The sequence below is a fragment of the Pseudopipra pipra genome, chromosome 1 (assembly GCF_036250125.1).
Source record: "Pseudopipra pipra isolate bDixPip1 chromosome 1, bDixPip1.hap1, whole genome shotgun sequence".
In the NCBI taxonomy this organism is placed as follows: Eukaryota; Metazoa; Chordata; class Aves; order Passeriformes; family Pipridae; genus Pseudopipra; species Pseudopipra pipra.
The window spans coordinates 46,466,326-46,484,375 of NC_087549.1; the positions used below are offsets into that span (position 1 = coordinate 46,466,326).

The 18,050-nt window shown below is 39.8% G+C and overlaps 1 protein-coding gene across 2 annotated transcripts in view; it reads right to left on the reverse strand.

Moving 5' to 3' along the window:
* TAF4B (TATA-box binding protein associated factor 4b) overlaps positions 1 to 18,050 on the reverse strand; it is a 70,666-nt gene that overhangs the window by 27,539 nt on the left and 25,077 nt on the right. For both annotated transcript variants that reach the window (XM_064654732.1, XM_064654741.1), the window contains exons 8-11: positions 12,814 to 12,949; positions 12,139 to 12,244; positions 6,767 to 6,936; positions 3,904 to 4,034 (exon numbers count right to left, since the gene is read on the reverse strand). In XM_064654732.1, the coding sequence (XP_064510802.1) occupies positions 3,904 to 4,034; positions 6,767 to 6,936; positions 12,139 to 12,244; positions 12,814 to 12,949 (543 nt within the window). The remainder of the gene's footprint in view (positions 1 to 3,903; positions 4,035 to 6,766; positions 6,937 to 12,138; positions 12,245 to 12,813; positions 12,950 to 18,050) is intronic.

Here is an 18,050-nt window from a genome sequence, read left to right on the forward strand (position 1 = left end):
ACTGGAAAGCCTGAGTTGACATTTACTGTAGATTGGAAAGACAGAGAAAGGAAAGATCCAAAACGTGGTCAACTGGCAAAGGAAAACTTGGGTTTACTATGCTGCTCTTCTCAAGGCAAGCTATTTAAGCCTTGTGTTGGCCAGAGGGCGTTAAGCAAAACAAGACAAGGAGCCCATTCTAGATGAGGTATGCCCGTGCCACTTGTTTGTACCACTTTTTAATGCATGTCCTACACTTACCTTCTTTCTCTGTGGATTTGTGAACTTGTTTCCCTGAGAAATTTTTTTCAGCTTAACACACTAGGTACTTTCAGCAACTTTTTCTTTCTATCTTACCCCAATCTCACACTCTAATGAATCAATTTTGACATACAACTATTCTGAAATAAGCACAGGATATTTTACAGCTGTATTTTAGGCAAGGTTACATGTTAAGTATATAGACTTATCAGTATATATCAATGACTTCAGCAGCTCAATTTTTAGTTTTCAAGCATACTACACTCAGATTCTTCCTCCCATACCCAGTCACACCCTATTAAAAGCTGTAAGGAAAGTAAAAGTCTTCTTGTGGGGCACTGTTGTCTCCTAATCTGAATTCTCACAACCCGGCCAGAGCATGAAATCAATCCTTCTCCTGGTATTACGTTTGGTCCTTTTCAATGAGCCACCCCATTGTCATGTATTACCAGCTGGGGCTAAAACCACACCATATGTTGCAACCAGGGACTTTCTTTCCAAAGCAGTGTCTGTGGCTCTGCAAGAAAGTCCAACAAACCTTCTCCCCGTCTTCTGTTACCGCTCAAGTTTTTTTTACTACTCCCCACAACACATACACTACTTTGAATCACTCCCAGTACATTAGTACAACTTGTTTTGAAGCAGCAGCTTATAATAATCCACCACCATACCACAATCCTTTTAAAAGGACAAAGAAGAAAGCTGTATTACCAGAAGATTATTTTTTCCAAAGTTTAGAAGTGTTTCGCTTCGGAATACCCAAAATCAGAGTCAGATGTTTACACATATTTTAAGCCAAATCCATGACCCTACACCAATTAGGAATGCAAGTCTCTCAACCGGCAGGTCTCCAATGCACTACCACAAGCTTATATAGGACAAGAAATGGGTGCATCCATAACAGTATTTCAGCTCATCAACTGTTCTAAGAGAGATTATTTCAGGAATTTTTAGAAGAGGAACACCTGCAGTTGTGTTTTGTCCTACTCAAAATAAACTTCTCTGTGATTGTTTAGCACTGAATTGCTTAGACAGAAAACATCACATTGCATACCTGTTCCTAACTTGTAGCCAGCACTGTTATGATGAAGCATATCACCCACACCATATCACCCTACAGATAAAGCAGTTTAGAGCTGAACGTGGGGAAAATGTTTTCATGGAGCACTGTTTATAGCTCAACAGCATTACCACGCTGCACCATTACCATGCAGTTTACGTTGAAACCATAAGCTCATGGGCTCCAGCCACAGGAGTAGGGCAGCCGTTGCGTGCTGGGATGAATCCATCCACATAAAACATGTTCTTTAATCACTGTAGTGCTTAGTTGTCATTATGAATTCTAGTCTTAGGTATCACGTCACATGCATACTCTTATACCTCAGTAGTTTTCCAGACTGTAGAAGAGAAGGAGCCGAGGAACTAAACCAGCTAGTTAATTCCCATTATGGTCTTACAAAGGCTCTATAAGAGCACTGCAGCAAGAGCTGCATCACGGTGAGCAGTTTACGACAATCTGAAAGGCTATTCCTACTTCAGATAGAGAGACCACCATGATAGTTTTATCCTAATTAACTTAGTAACTTCCAATTACATACTTTTTTTTTTTTCTCTAATGTTTAGCAAAAGTTGGCAAGTCTACGTGGTGGCATGGTATGAAGCTTTTACCCTGCCAATTCACTCTCTCTGCAGGGCTATCCATCAGATGAAAGCTGCTAGGCATGAGCTGAGCAAACTGGGAAGAAGAGTTTCCTGAGTATGATCCCATGAATTACTGGCATTTGTACACCAACTCCTACCATAACAACTTACTTTGGTTGTACCACACCTATTCCTCTTACGGTAGGGTTTTTTTGTACTGAAGACAGGCCAATATAAAGCCTTACAAACCAACTACCTGACTGTTGGAAAGGCTCTGGGAAATTATCTGAAATACATGAAGCCCACACTGCACAATGGTACCAATCAATAGCCTAGAGGGAAAAGAGAAGAGGGGGTAAGCACCGGGGGGAGATGTAATACAGGGCTATGTAAATATATATATGAATCACAGAATCACAGAATATTCTGAGTTGGAAGGGACCCAGAAGGATCATCGAATCAAACTCGTCAGCGAATGGCTCATGAGGATCAAACCTGTGAACTTAGCATTATTAGAACCAGGTTTTAACCAACTGAGTAACGTAACTCCAAAACCCTGCAGCGTTCTGCTCCTAGATTTCTAAAAGCCTGTCAGCATCTCTCACAGTAACATCACTCACAAATGTAATCCTGTAGGACACTCCTCTGTAGCAGAATACCATCTTCCTAACAAAAGGGGGTACCTGTGCCTCTAGGATTACTATGCCCGTTACTTTTTGTTTGTTTGTTTTGCTTTTGAGAGAAGAGGATAAGAAAGCAAGCTTATTGAAGTCTTACAATCTTATCATTGCTTCTGGCAATTCAATCAGACAAAAACCTATCTGTTTTTCTATTGCTTTAGTTCAATGAGAAATAAATCAACCCCATAGAGCCTACTGTCCAAAAAACATTTCCTTACGTTCTTAGTGTCTGCAAGACATTTAGTCCTACTAGTTACTCAGGACTTCAGTGTGCCTCCTCACTTTTCCTCACAAGCTCAATTGTACCTTCCACTTTAGAGAAATAACACAGAACATGTGCAAATTTCTAAAAACTTCTCATAAAAAACTGCATACTTCTCCTGTATTAATTTTTTTTTCTACTATATTTTCTTCTGGCAAAGAATAGCATACTCCAACTGCTTCAGACATCACCACAAATGCTTAAAAGTTTCCAAATAGTTCTTCCTCTTTATTATTGCTGCTCCAGTGCTTAAAGGCCTATAAAAAGTGTTCAGTACAAAAATAACTCCTATTCCATCAGTTAGCTGCTCTTGTTAAACTTCATTAAGTAAAAAGTTCTTGTAAAAAAACCAAACCCAAACAAACAAGACCTTAAGAGTTGACAGATACATTTAACTTCCTTTTTTTTCTAAGACAGATTCATATTGAAAATAAGGATCAATATCTTATTATTCAACGACACAAAAAAAAAAAAGGCTATTTTAGCCAGTAAATTATTGCTTCCTATTTGTACCATACAAGCATATCAAGGGATACTGGCTTACTAGGACCCAATATAGTTTATATTGAACGGAGTTAATAAGAGGGGCTTGTATTAGCTAGGGAGGGGAGGGAGTCTGAAGTATCGGGGGGAGGGGAGGGAAATCTTGAGATCGAAAGGGTCTCTGCCTTCACATGGAGCACCTTCTGAAAGTAAAATTTTCAATTCAGTTTACCAAGGCTTTTTACTGCATCAATATTGCAGTTCTACCAACAGTAAATGCATAAGGAAAACACAAGGCCCTAAATCAACCCCCCATCAAGAGCATTCAAAAAGAGCTTTACACATAAGATAAATTTTGCATAACAGGCAACACTTCTATGGAAGAGAAGAAACACATGCATTTAGTCTTATGCTAGGTTTTAAGAGCACCTGTCCAACAAGTCAAATAGAACAGTTATAAGCTATAACTGTTAACACTAGCCTTTGGTAGCTACTGAAAATGCACATATTGCCTATGATGTGCCTACACTTGGAAGAGGTTCAAGGCTGCAAAGCAGGAAAACTTTGGTGCAAAACTTGCCTAATGATTTCCTTTACCTTGTGGGTTGATACTCTGTGTTGAGCAATTACAGTTAGTTTTTCTAGGAGCCCTCGTAATCTCTCCTGTGTAGCGTGGGAGATCAAGTTCACAACATCAGAGTTAAGTTCCATAATGTCATGCCTTTTACCTGTGGAAGCAGAGAAAATCCATTACGTGTTTTAGTAGTAGCTGATAATTGAAATAATTAGCACAGCAGGTATTCTGTTCCCCCTGGAAGTCATACCCATTATGAATAAAGGTTTGGAGATTATGATTTTCCTGGTAAAGTCACAACTTCAAAGATCTTAGACATTACATTAATAAAACTTAGCCTGGAGCTTCAGAAAATATAGACATTGTTTCACTTAGCCTCCAGAACCACTCTCCTTGCAAGGTCATTTATAGGACAAAGTTAATAAGAACACAAATCAAGCTTCATGTTCGGGGAGGGGGAGAAGCAGTAGCTGTAGAAATTAGTGCCATATTCTGTTAATTCCAGTAATTAAAAAAAATACAGAATTACATTTTGCCCTGCTTGACACCGTGCTTGTTAACAACTCATGACATTTATTTGATGAGCAGGAATGGGTTTTGCAGCGCACTCCAGGCACACAGGACCCTCTCAAGTGCCCTGACTGACGGACACGGGGCAGACAGGCCCAACCGACCCACAGCAGCAGCTCGGACAACATAGATTCGAGTCCAGCTGGGGTCATCCTGCCATCACCTTCAACCTTTTCTCTGGGGCTGCTGCTGATTCTCTGCGTTTCAGCAGCTGCGACCGAGGCTGGTGACAGCTCCAGGCAAAGCTGTGCTGGCCCTGCACCCAGAGCTGGGCATCACCTCCGTAACCTTCCTGCGGCTGCATGCTGCCGACGGAGAAGCCTTCCCGCAGTTGACACCATCGATCACTCAACGCGACTCCATCCAGACACCTGGACAGCAGCAACTTCTCCCTGGTAGGCACGGCAGGCAGCAGCTTCACATGCCTCATACACTGTACCTGTCAGAAGCGCTTTTCCTCGCCCCTCGCTGCATTTACAGCAGCTGTAATACTTTATGATGCAATATACAGCACGCCTTCAAAACCCATTTCGGTATTTACTGCCAAGTGAAGTGTTAAGAATGGATAAACAGCACACTGTAAAAAAACTAATCACCTATTTCATTTGCCTTTGCTACTCTAACTGAAAATGATTAACAATCTCACAAGACAGGGAGAATCTAGGATGTTTTCCCAGATACAATCAAAGTGTATTTGATCAGGAAGCATTGGCGTGTACCTTAGCTGAATGCAAAGCTCATTTTGCTCAAGGACTTTTCAATACTTCCTCAGCAGCTTCTCACTAGATTATCAGAACACCGAAACACCAACTTAAAGACTTAGTAAAATCCCTTCAAACCTCAAGACCTCCCTCCACACAAACACTTCTTAATTCAAAGAGGGCTCGGTTCAAAAGTAGATGTGTTCATTTTCTGAATTGCTGTACTCCCTAGCAATATTCCTTTCCTTACAATCAAACACTTTTCATTTATGACATGAATTATTCCTATTATTATTATTATTAATGTGGAACAACTACCATGCCAGCCATGAAACAGCCAGGCTTCTATTTTCCATCTTTCAATGAATTGTCTTTGCACCCCAAACCAGCAAATTATTCTAGAAGTACTCTGTGTTTTTGAAGAGCTTTTAATTCTTCTTTATATACACTTCCCAAGAAGGATTGATTAATCCTCTACTGAATTTTGAGAAAATCTTCTAGGCACCAGTTTTGATGAGTACTTTCCCCTTGCCACTAATAACACAGCACTTACTTCACTCTACTATGCCTCATACAGCTCAGATGACACATCCTGGCTAACCAGAGCAGGGGTACTGAGGTTGCAGGTAGCATTTGCAGGTTACATACTTGTCACAGGTTAGCTGCTTACTTTGGACTGAGAACCAGGTGTGTCTAGAAAGAGAAAGACTCGGTGATCACGTAGCTAAACCATTGTGACAGAATTATGACTGCATGTACAACCACAGGCTTTCTTGGATGCTCAGCTGTAAAACTCACTGTTCCAGTACAGAGAGCTATGGGGCAGAGGGCACGAGCAAGGAGCAGAGCAACACTCATCGACTTTGCTGTCGACAGCAGTGGTACCACTCAGCGTGGTTACAAACGCATGCTCCCTGCTCTGACACAATACAACACTGCTAAGCAACAGTTACCATTTTGCTTGCAAGCTAACAGCTGAAATGATGCGTACACTAGAAACTTCCTACTGCAGTTTAGTCACACGCGTTCAACATACATTCCACAGTACTATTCGCTACACAGACAAACAGCTGCAACATCCCTTTTGTATAAAATTAACTGAAGTTTTTTCCACAGAAGGAGTCATAAATAAAAGTCTGTCCTGCGTGTATTGGCAGTTGCAAACTTCTTCTTTATGTTGGTCAATAGAGCATGTATACCTGAACAGGCTGAGAAATGCAAAAATTTTTAGGAAAGATAAGTGTAATGCATCAAGTTAGAAGCTGCAGAGATAAAAAAAGCACATGTAAGTGTTTTGACACTAGCATCTTTATGGTTGTTAAGTGTTCCATTAAGTCTAAGAGTAATAAGTTGCTCACTTCTCACATGTTGAAGTGGCATCAGTTTCTTTTTTCTGGTTGTGCTTGAGACTGTTTCCATGTTAAAAAAAACCTTAAAGGACAGTTGTTTCCTAGAAGGGAAAGTAAAAGATCAGTATAGTTTGGTAGAAACACATGAATTGAGAAGGGAGATATTAATAGTTCTAGGTCCTTCTTCATGGATTGGAGGCTGGTTGATGAAAGAGGCAAGAAAATACTACATCCATACATATATGTTACATGTGCATTGCTCTCACCTATGTTCAAGATCTTCTTCTGAAGAGCTTCCAAAGAGAGAAATGGTTCATCTGAACAAGAGTGAATCACTGTACCAATGAACTCAGAGTTTGCTGCCAAAATGCACGCATTCTCCTCACTAAGATTGACCCCAGCCATAGAAGTCACATCATTTATGTCATCTTCATCTCTACAAAAGAAAAGACCAACATTTTATGCTTTGTTCAGAATAGATACAAAGAAAAAGTCTCTTGACTATCAACAAGCAGCCACACTGATGTATCCTGGAAGCTATCCCCATATAAAATAGATGTTCAGTGTGGGTGTGGACAGGGACAGAAAGCTCCTAAAAGCTCTCACACTTCAGCGAAGTGCCTCTGAAACTTTAATTTGGCTAATGCCTCAGCTGCTAAGCATGCAAATCCCTTATATGAAACTGAAATTCTGAGCAAGGTTGGAAACCACGAACTGACATAAACCTGGATTAAAAGTTCCCACAAACCCCTAACCCTGCACCACCGCTTTTGCAGACTGATATTTGTTCTAAAACTAATTCACCAGGTAGAACTGAGCATTGAATAAAGATGAATGCTGATTCACTGAACTAAAAATAAGGCCATTTTCTAACCAAGATGCCCATCTTACAACCTGAAGCTTACAACACAAGCTTATTAGCACAAACCTGATCTTCACTTTTCTTTAGTGAGTTCCCTAAAAACACAGGATACAAACAGTCCTTGATTATACAGTAGGACCAATCCAGATCTTGTCCTTTGGATTAGTCCTACCACACTTATGTACATAGCAGGGAAGATGCCACGCTTCTGAGGTGCCATAGCAGAGTTTCAGCTGTTAACACCCCTCCATTAGCTGGATTCTCCTGTAGCAGCTTTGGACTATGTGTTCAAGATAAAAAATAAAATCTGGTATATTTAAGGCAAACATCACTCAGATGAGCTATAATAGCCTGTGTGCCTCAGCTTTTTTTTTTTTTTTTTTAAGATCATTTAAGTTAAGATACTGAATGAATCTCATACGGGAAAAAGTTTTTCCAAGACTTTAGATCATCAAGAGAAAGCCTTTTTACTTCACAAACTGACAAGGGCCCTAATGGTGGCTTCAAGGGTTTAGGATCAAATCAAAACAGACGTCTGCAGTATTAAGACAGATAAGATAAATCACTCAATCTGATTTGGAAAACGAAGAAAATAAAACCAACACACACCTCTTGAAAAGTACTCTCTGGCAAGGTTTGATAAAGTTCACCTTCAGAAAACACTGTGTGGCCTAAATAACTCTTGAACAAGGGGTTAGCCAGAAACTTGACGTTCTTAGGTTATATGGGATTTCCTGGAGGCTGTCTTTTGTCTGAAAATAGGTAGAAGCTGAAGTTATTACAATATGAGTTCCATTCGTGTGCCCTCATTGCTAGGAGTTCCAGTGTGTTGTGGTCAGAGAAAAGGAGACCCAACAGATTCCCAAACCAGCTCCATTCATTAATTTTAACTAGACACTATAGTTTCCTGACTAGGCTTGTAACCCAAATCCATTGTGCTAAGAAAAGTGTTAAACCCCAGGACTGTCAGAACAGTTTGATGTCCACTGTTACAATTCAAAGCTGAAGTCACCAGCACCAAAACAGCTCCGCTTCTCCTACTCTTTCACAATCAGCAACTGAGCATTTCCAAGTGTTTACTCAGGCTCTATCAGCCTAACAGAGATCCTGAACTTTCAACAGTTGTGTAAATGAAGCTTCACTGAATGATAATTGAGTGCTAACTGATCTTTACAAGTACACTCCAGTTTCCTCTTCTTAGTGACCACTACAGAGAAGTCTTTGCTCTTGGCAGTGAGTGCCACGGGTCTACTAATAAAGGAGATGACAAAATAAGCACAACTAGCACAAGGAACACACATCACAAGCTATCGATGCTGGAACCTGACATTACCCCAGTGGAACTGTTAATGGAATCCAAGGAAGGATGCTTGAACCTCAGACACAACTGTATAGCACACAGTTTCAGGAAATTATTTTTGCTTTTAACCTGGCCACATACTCAAGCAAGGAGGAGGTAAACTTCTATACTATACATCTATCCACCTTTCTAAATATACAGCTTTCATTACTCTATAACCTGCCTTTATCAGGTTCTTATTTTCTTGAATATTTCCATGCATACAGTCTCTCTTATGAGTACACCCCTACAAGGGCTTATATGCAACATCTCTACCTGTACTGTTTTTAAGGACAAATTCTAACTTTTTCACTGTGAGACTAAATTTGCATTAAGTCACTGAGTCATTAGCTTTGATGCAAGATATGAAAACACTACTGCACTTATTTTACTTAACCCAAAGAAATTACCACTACACTTCCTTAGAAACAGTGCTCACTAAAGATTAGTAAAAGTTTCAGAAGCCATGATAAGTTTGTACCTTTCGCTATTCATTTTTCTTATTGTTCAAACAAACCTCAATCATTTTAAGTAAAGTTACATGTACTTTGAGTAAGCTACAAAAATCATTCTACCAAGGTGAAAAATTGAAAATATTCCAGAGTGTACATGCAGGTGTTTCTGTTGGATATTTCAGCAATCCCTCCATAAAGTCCCTTTTCTGCACCACTTCCTTTAATTCTTTTTGCATTTGATCATGTCACACTCAGAAATCAACAAGAAAACTCTTCCAGCTGTTGTTATAAGTCTCCAGTGATTTAAGCTTACCAAGACAAGGTGGAAAACAGAACTCAGAGTTCTGAGCATTACACTGCACAAAGTCAGGTTTGACGCTTATACTGAATATTCACCCGAAAACAAACCCAAGCAATGCAGATGCATCTCACATCTATGAACTTCCCTCTGCCGCCTGAAAAGTGAGTCTGTGGCACCCTCTGGTGTCTGACTACCGCACATTTGCTTCTGAATCCATCTTTATTTACTCCATTTTATACAGGAGTAAAAGGGAACAGTAGAAATGCACATTTAACCCAAACCTCTACGCTCCATCACTGACAACTACATGGGCCAGAACAATTGCAGCAAACCAGGAACCACCAGCACTCACCACTACCACAGGGCAGGAGAAGCAGCTGCCCAGATGTGCTCCATTCTGCTGTCTCACCCCTGTTTGCCTGCTAGTTGAGATTGTTAGCACATGCCAGACAAAATACACAAGTTGTAGTTGCATGTGCTTTGGAGAACAACTTTATTAAACAGAATGGAGTAAAACATTTCATCTTCATTTGAAGATGAAATACGTGACTTTTTTTTTTCCAGGTTGCTCTAGCATATACTTTACATAAATGTGTAGATCAGCTTACAAAAATCTTGATGCTTTTAAAACAGACTGCCTCTTAACATGCCATGGTGCAATGTCCATGCTTAGCTGAAATACTATCTGGAGGGTCAGAATGCTTTGTGTTTTGTTGGGGGGTTTTTGTTTGTTGGTTTGGGGGGCAGGAAATCACCACTTTTTCTACTGCTCATCTTAAGCAAACTAAATCAGCCCATTAAAGAGCAGACAAGGTCAAATTGCATCTAACTAAGTACAGCTTAGTGAGTATTACATTCCCAAATCCTAACCTAACCTAGTCACACAATGGCAGAGGGTGTCAGGCTTGATGACATATTGCAATGAGAGTGCACAGAAAGAGCACTCTCATTAGAGTGTCACATGTACAATCACATCGATTATAAGACACTCTCTACCCATAACAAATATCATCACAAAACCTGAAAGCAGGCCATGGTGCCTCTCTCTGCCTCACACATGATCAGCTGTTGATGGACCATAGGTCACAAAGAATAGCTATACTGGGAATACTGGATGTCAGGACAGAAGAGAGCAAACCACTTCACAGCTTACTGGGAAACAGCTATTGCCCTGTTAACACTATCTGATGAGAGAGAGAGAACACAAACACTTGACTGAGGGAAGCCAAGAGTTCAGGTACACACTGCCCACGTTCAGATATATGAAGATTGTAATATGTAGATTTTAAAGTCACAAAGTTTGATTACAGCAGTGCATAGAAGAAGCAGCAGGAATGTACGCAAAGACAAATTCTTCAGAGATAAGGCGCTGTTAGAAAAATTTAAGGTGAGTTAGAAATTTCCCATCTAAATTTTCGTGGACTTATGCTACCTTGAAAATCAGATTCCAAAAGCAAGAACAGAACTCTATCTTGGATCACACTGTAAAAGTAGAGTTTCTCCTACACTAAGAATTTAACAATTCAGGGAAGAAACTTCAAGAACTCAGCCTTTTTCTTCTAAGACAGCTAATATATTCCAATAGGAAGATCACAAAAAAAAAAAATTTCTTTTTTTTTGGTACGAATTTGTTTGTTGCTTTGTTTTTAATTGTGATATTTATGAAGTAATTTTTTTTAACATCACTACTCAAAATTATGTCCCACATTAATTCTGAAGTTATAAGACCTTGAGGCAGCTAAAAGAGCTACTGCTCTAATATGAGCTTTTCATTTCAACTTCTGGCTACTACTGTCTTAAGTGTTTGCTGTATACTGTATGTTACTATAAACAACAACAGCTCTCTGACTATATCAGTGCACACAATGCTGTAGCTTTCAAGAGATGAGAAGTCAACTGGTCAACAAGACGAAGGTGTCCTCATGCCTTCTTTTTTTCCCCTTAAAACTTGCCTTAAAGTCACAAGACCAATAATGCTTATGGCAATCTGTACCTCTGATCCAGCATTACATTTCAGAGCTACAAAAAAAATAATTTCTGCTTTTGAAAAGTTAATCAGTTACCAGAACTAAAAGCTTTAAGCACTTTTGTAATCTAAAGGCCTAGAGAATATGCCAGAAGTCATAATTAGAGATGTAGTCAAAGACTTTCACCTCTACATACAGAAACAAGCTTGTAAGAGGAGCTAATAAAAGATTCTGAAATACAGCAGAGAGCTTTAGGAAAGTTACCAGCCAGTCCAAGAAACAGTTCAATGCTATCCAGCTGTTTGCAAAAAGCAGAGGTTACACCTACTTTAATGCTACTTAGAGATTTTAATACAAGGTAACTAGATTAGCAATTGTATTCATAGGATGGAAATCAATATGCTTCCTCTACAAGAGAAAACCTGACACATATTGATGCACACTGTATATATAACTACACTTGTTGGATTTTCATCAAGCTATCACCTCATCAGGACAGTTTTCTTACATTAAGAATAATTAACATCTGCTACGAGGTAAAAATTTTCAGGTTCTCCCTTGCCAGTTAGTATCACAAAATGAAAAACACATATCAGAAAAAAGTTTCTAAAGAAAGTTGCTTTTATTCGGGCTCCATTCGCACCTCTACATTTGCTGTGTGTTCCCCTTCTGTTCCTTCGTATTGTTATAACTTCTGATAATGTTTATTTTTACCTGAAGGATGTTGCTCCATTCTCTTTCATTTTTGCCTTCTGAACAGGAGATGCTTGAAGCGACAGAATTTTATTTCCTGGCAGGGTAATTTGTTTCAGAATGGAACCTAAAACAAAACAAAGAACATGCTATAGTACAAAGTAAAATGCTAAGACAACTGCTTAATCAGTTCTTTCTTCCAGCAAAGGCTGCTGCAGATTCAAGAACAACTAACTAGGTCCACTTGAAAACTAGACACTCTAGAATCCTACATTCTACATGTTCTGTGTAGACAAAAACTTTACATGCTTTCAAACACCCTCCTCTGTACTGACAAGTGAAACGTTTCAGTGAAAACTGGCTGGCTGAGACAAACTCATATTATGCATCAACCTGAACCTGTTGAAGGAAAAAACAAGGCCTCATGAAATGACTCTCAAAAGCATCACAGTTTAAAGAAAGTTCACTGAAAGAGCTCAGTCACAGTATTTTAGCAAGTACAAATGTTTGATTGATATGCTTTTAACAAGTGCCAGAAGTAGATGTGGCACTGATTTTCTCACCAGAACTCCAAGAAGACAGTAAAGAAGTTCAACTCAAAGTGGTTGCTCCCAACAGACAGCCACTTTCCTACCTTCCTACAGTCTACCAACAGCCTGCATTTACTTCTGTACCTCAGCATTCCTCTCCCTTTACCTGCAGGAAACTGGTTGGTTTGAACAAGTGTATTCAGCGGCATCTTCTTGTCAGCAGATGTCTGTAGGGTGAGCACTGAGGGTTGTGGGAGTGTGGATACTTGCTTTACAATAGTTCCTGATGGTTGCTGGACTACCTGGAAGTGGAATATCCAATATCAAGAGTGAGAAGAGCTAAAAATACACAGAAGTAAACAGTACCAATGTTTCCACTTAGCCAGAACTGCCACTGGGCAGGCATGCTTGTCTAGTTCTCAGTTTAAAACAAACATCATGCTCAGAAAAACCTCATTTTTTTTTTTTTTACTTCATGTCAAGAAATCTTAACAAGTGGTGGTGAGCTTTAAGCTCCAGCTCTTTCAGAATGTGATGCTGATTCTGAGTAACAGACACTTCACCCCTAGTCTCTATTGATAGCTCTATTAGACATGTTTCGCTAAGTATCACACAATCCACTACACTGAGAGGCTTTCCTCTACATCTTGCTTAACAGAGTAACTATTGAATATTGAGACTGCCTACCAATAATTTCAAAAGGGTAGGTATCTCATACACCTAGTTAAAAAGAGAGAACACCAAAACAATTGAAAGTTTTGCATGAAATTATTTTCCTGTTAAGAATTAAGAGCACACATTATAAAAATACTACCGGATTTTTGGAACAGCAACACCAATTGTAACTTGAGATGCTGAGTTTCAAAGTGTTAAGCTAAAGTACACTGAGCACATCAGTTACCAGGAACATGAAGTACTAAATAGAAACACCTAGAGTGAGCAGAGCCTCTAAAGACAGACAACAGTACACAGCTGAAGGGTAAAAAGGAAGAGGGTTCACAGTTTTGTTTAAAGGGACTCTTCAAGGAAACAAAACCAGACAACAGGATGTCATCACAACACAGACCTAGAGGCACAGCCCATAAATACTAATCCTTCCTTTTCAGGGGCAGCTATTAAAATGCAAGAAAGTAATAAAATTGCAGCATCTCTAAAAACCTCACTTCTAAGCCTCCTAGATAACAGAACGTGGGCTGCAGCTTTGATACAACCTTTGGAAAAGTTCTTGATTACAGGTAGTAGAAAGATGTGATTTTACCTGGTTTTTTTGCAGCAAAAAGCTAACATTAAGAAAATGTCAGGGTCAAGATCAAGAAGCCATTTTTCTCCTCTACATCTTTTATTCTAACTTCAGAAAGTCTAAAGAGCGCTTGTACAGCAAGACTGCATACGGATAATTAAAGAATTGACATTTACAATACTTCAGACATTAGGCTGTTTCCTTCTGTCACCTCTCTTCTGATATATCAATAAATATAATCAGCATAAACATCATACATTCACAAAAAGAGGTACTTTGTGTATCAAAGAATCAAGATACTATCCACCCACCTCCATATAAAACAGCATTAAAGTTTGGCATAGCAGCAGTAACACAAAGTAATGAGCTGAAGGTGGCATCTGAGAACCAGACAAACAGAGGTAAGATCCAGAGGAGGAAAGAACTACAGAAGTGCAGGGACAGACTGCAGACAAAGCCAAGGCTTACACATACAATACTTCCTCACGGAGTAGAAGTTTACTTCCACGTGTTTTTCCCAAAGCTCAATTTGATCTTTCTGAAAGATGCAGCTTCCACAAGATGGAAGTTGTGAATAACACTAATGGCGTCATTCATGTGTTCGGATAATTCATGAGCAACCAACCACCTTGGCCAAACTACTCGCAAGCTCCACTAGCACCCACACTAACACACACCTAGAGATCCTCCTTACCACCAATAAGAATGATGCTTCAACTTCAGCATGCAAAACACTTAAACAGCACAGGAGGAAACATAAGCATTCCAGACTGATGTATAGCAGACAAAAGAACAGAGGGAGGCAATGTTACATCAATGGTCTGGGTGGAGACTGGGAAATAAGTCAAGTAACCGAGGAGACTACATCACTGAAAAACAGAAACTGTGTGTTGGCAGTAGAGCCCATTTTCTGTTTGCCATTCTAGCTGCTAGACTAACAAACGCTGGAAGTCCTTGGGACTTGCAACAGGAGAGAGCAACAATCTTGGACACATCAACAAGGACCTAATGCCAGAAGGAAGCATTACAAAAATAGGTAGTATCTGTGCAAAGGAATTATTGTCTATTTTCTTTGGGTTAGCAGCAAGAAATAATAAAGAAAAGGGTCTGTTCCTTTGTGCCCTGTTAAGGAGGTTGACACAGACATGAGAATAAAATCATCAACATTCTTGAGTAAAAAAATTGCAATGCAATGTTCAACTGACAGCAGAGAGACAGCTGCTCGAGAGAGACTTTGATTAGCCTCACCTGAACCTCTTTTACATTCATAAAGCAAAGTCTGGAGATCAGCAGAGAGATGCTGAGGTATCATCACACACAAACAGTATTGTTTCCTGAAGGAAGCCTCACCAGTTGAATGCAAAAGCATAAATCCTGGACAAAAAAAAAACTCCTGAAAAATAATGGAGGAGACTGTTCACAAAAGCTCATCTTGGATGGGACTTGACACTAACAGCTCACTAGGAACAAGTAGTTGGAACAGCATAAGCACTTCACGCCTTGCTTCAGCCGTTAGTGATGTCCATGGAGTGTGTCTCACTGGTAACTGTGGGGATTACACCACAGACCCCTTGCTGTTTATGCCTGACATGAAGTTTTAGTCTCACAGCAGTTTTTTCATCATTGGAGGCCAGCAGCTGGTAATGTAAATTTTCATTTATTGTGCTTTGAAAGAGACAAAGAAATACTGCAGCAAGACAAGCTTTATTTCCAAGATGAAATTTCTTTGTAAGCCAATGCCTTTAAATGAGGTGGTGTTAAGAAAGTCACAGGAGGGAACCCTTCCAAATGTGCAACTCTTATAGTCCAGGAGTGTGATCAACTCCAACAGCACCCCTGAAGAACAGGTCCCTCGGGGTCCACTGTACAAACCCAGCATTCCAATAATCATGCCACAGAAATTAAAGTTTCATGTTGCATCACTCCAGTCACACATTTGATATTAAAATACTGCAGAGCTGCATTCTTAAGCACCACCAACATTACAATGGAGTTGGCACATGGAAGTTTGCTTTAAATTCCCGCAAGCGCAAGAGGCCAAAATTAGAAAGGGGCATGCAGAGGGAGTGTATGGCATTAGACATCCCTATGGGCTGAAAAGGGAAAGAAATTGCTGGCAGCATTGTATGGACAGATTTGCACAGCTGGCAATGTGCTTCTTTTTTCAGCTGGCAGTAGGACCCTTCTGTTTAGGGAGGGGAGGTCCAGATTTGTTTTCTTATGGGAGGAAACAGACCCTCTGGCCTTTCAAGGAAAGGCATTGGGGAAGCCCTAGGAGATGCAGCCTCTTCTACTAATTTTCTCTTTGTTCTAATAGGTCGTGTAAATGAACACTAAGCTCCTGATATGGCTAAGCTGTGAAGTGGTCAACTCAGTCCAACTATATCCAAGACCAAAATTTAACAGGTATTTAGCAGACCAAGTATTTTAATCGCTGTGCCTGGGATCTACTCAAATGAGGATAAAAACATGTTTTCTATGCAATTCAACATATGTAAGGCACAGTGAAGAAAAGCAATTGCAACAGGCTGCCGCACTGCAGCAGTGTAGGAGGCAGAAACCATTTCTTGAGTTCACCAATATCATATGCAAGAAGTGTTTTGACTCCCCCGTGCAGAGTTAAGCTTCCTCGCCTATTTGCACAGATGGTCAACCTTTCCCCTGGATTACATGGCTTGCTGTGTAGCCAACAAACTGCTCTCCAGCCCTTGTACAACCTAAGAAACCCTCCTTTTCTTCTGGCTGGAATTTCAAACTTAGTCCTCAAAGACAATATGGGTAACAACTCCTTTTCCAATTTGGCTTTAGCTACCACCAGCAAAGACTGTCAGTGCATATGCTTGATAATGCTTCTTTGGAGTTTTAGGGTGGGGGGTTTTTTGTATTTTTGTTTTTTAAACAAATCCACTCATAAAGAGGACTGCTCATCCTCTCCATACAGTTGGGTGCTTTGTTTTTTTAAGCAAGTGTGGAAAGGTGAAGAGCTGGCAGCATAAACTCTTTATTTGGAATGCAGGATTCTTCTACTACATCTACCTTATAATCTTTGAAAAGAAGAAAATTAAAAAAGCAAAACATTTTAGGGGTCTGAACATTTTTAAATCAAGTATACACAATAACCAAGCTACAAAGAAAATTCACACATCAGATGCTCCTCTATACCTTTGGAAAGCAAATCTAGCTTCACCGAAGTCTAATGTTTTTCCTGCTTTTTTAAAGAAAAATAACCTTTACAAGGAAGTGCTATGCAAGAACTGAGTTCTTTATCTTCCAAAGGGAAACTATTCTTTCAAAATACTTGAGAACATTACTTACAGGTAGATGAGTTAGAAACCATGCAACTCAGTATCTCGAACACCTATAAACCAAACCTAATTTATTTCACAATGTTGCCCATTTGGGTATACCTGTGATCCACAGTTTCTTGGTATTTAACATTAACATTAGCAAGAAGTTAACCTGTGCCAAGAAAAAAAATGTTAACACATTGCTTTTGAGGGCATTGTTTTAATAAGACAGTTATTCCTCCTGGAATTTGTTAGTTAATGAGGCCTGATAGAAAAAACTCACTTTTGGATGACTTCATAATTAACACGTCTTAGTAAATGTGGAGGTCAGAACTCTGCTCTAACAAGCTCCTTGGGGTAGTTGGTACATTTCAGATAACGTATCACTGAACATCACCAAGCCACCTGTGCCTGCAAAATACCCAGGGAAAGAATTGCCAAGGGAGAGAAAGTGGAATCCCTGGTGGCTAGCTGAGGCACAGTCCTAACAGGGCATCTAAGAGTAATTAATCTAAGTATCCCATCAGCAGTTTCTGTTTCTGGCACTAGCATTTCCTACCTTTTCTTTCAGGTGCCAACCTAGCCTGGGGTTAGACCTCATATCCCCTGGTGTTTCAAGACAGATGTTCGGTCTGGTGAAATGCTGGTCAACATGTCTTGCATGAGACCAAGCTGACAGCTTGGCTTTAGATTCACACTTTCAGCAAGGGCTCAATATTTCTAAACTACAACAAACGTAACTGATTAACTCAAGACAGATTAGCCTATGCGTTAAAAGAAAAAAAAAAAACCCAAAGGTCCAAATTGGTACCTTCTTTACAAAATTGCAAGAGTCAAAATAAAGAAGCCCAGTTAGTTACAGAGGAGCAGAGAAAT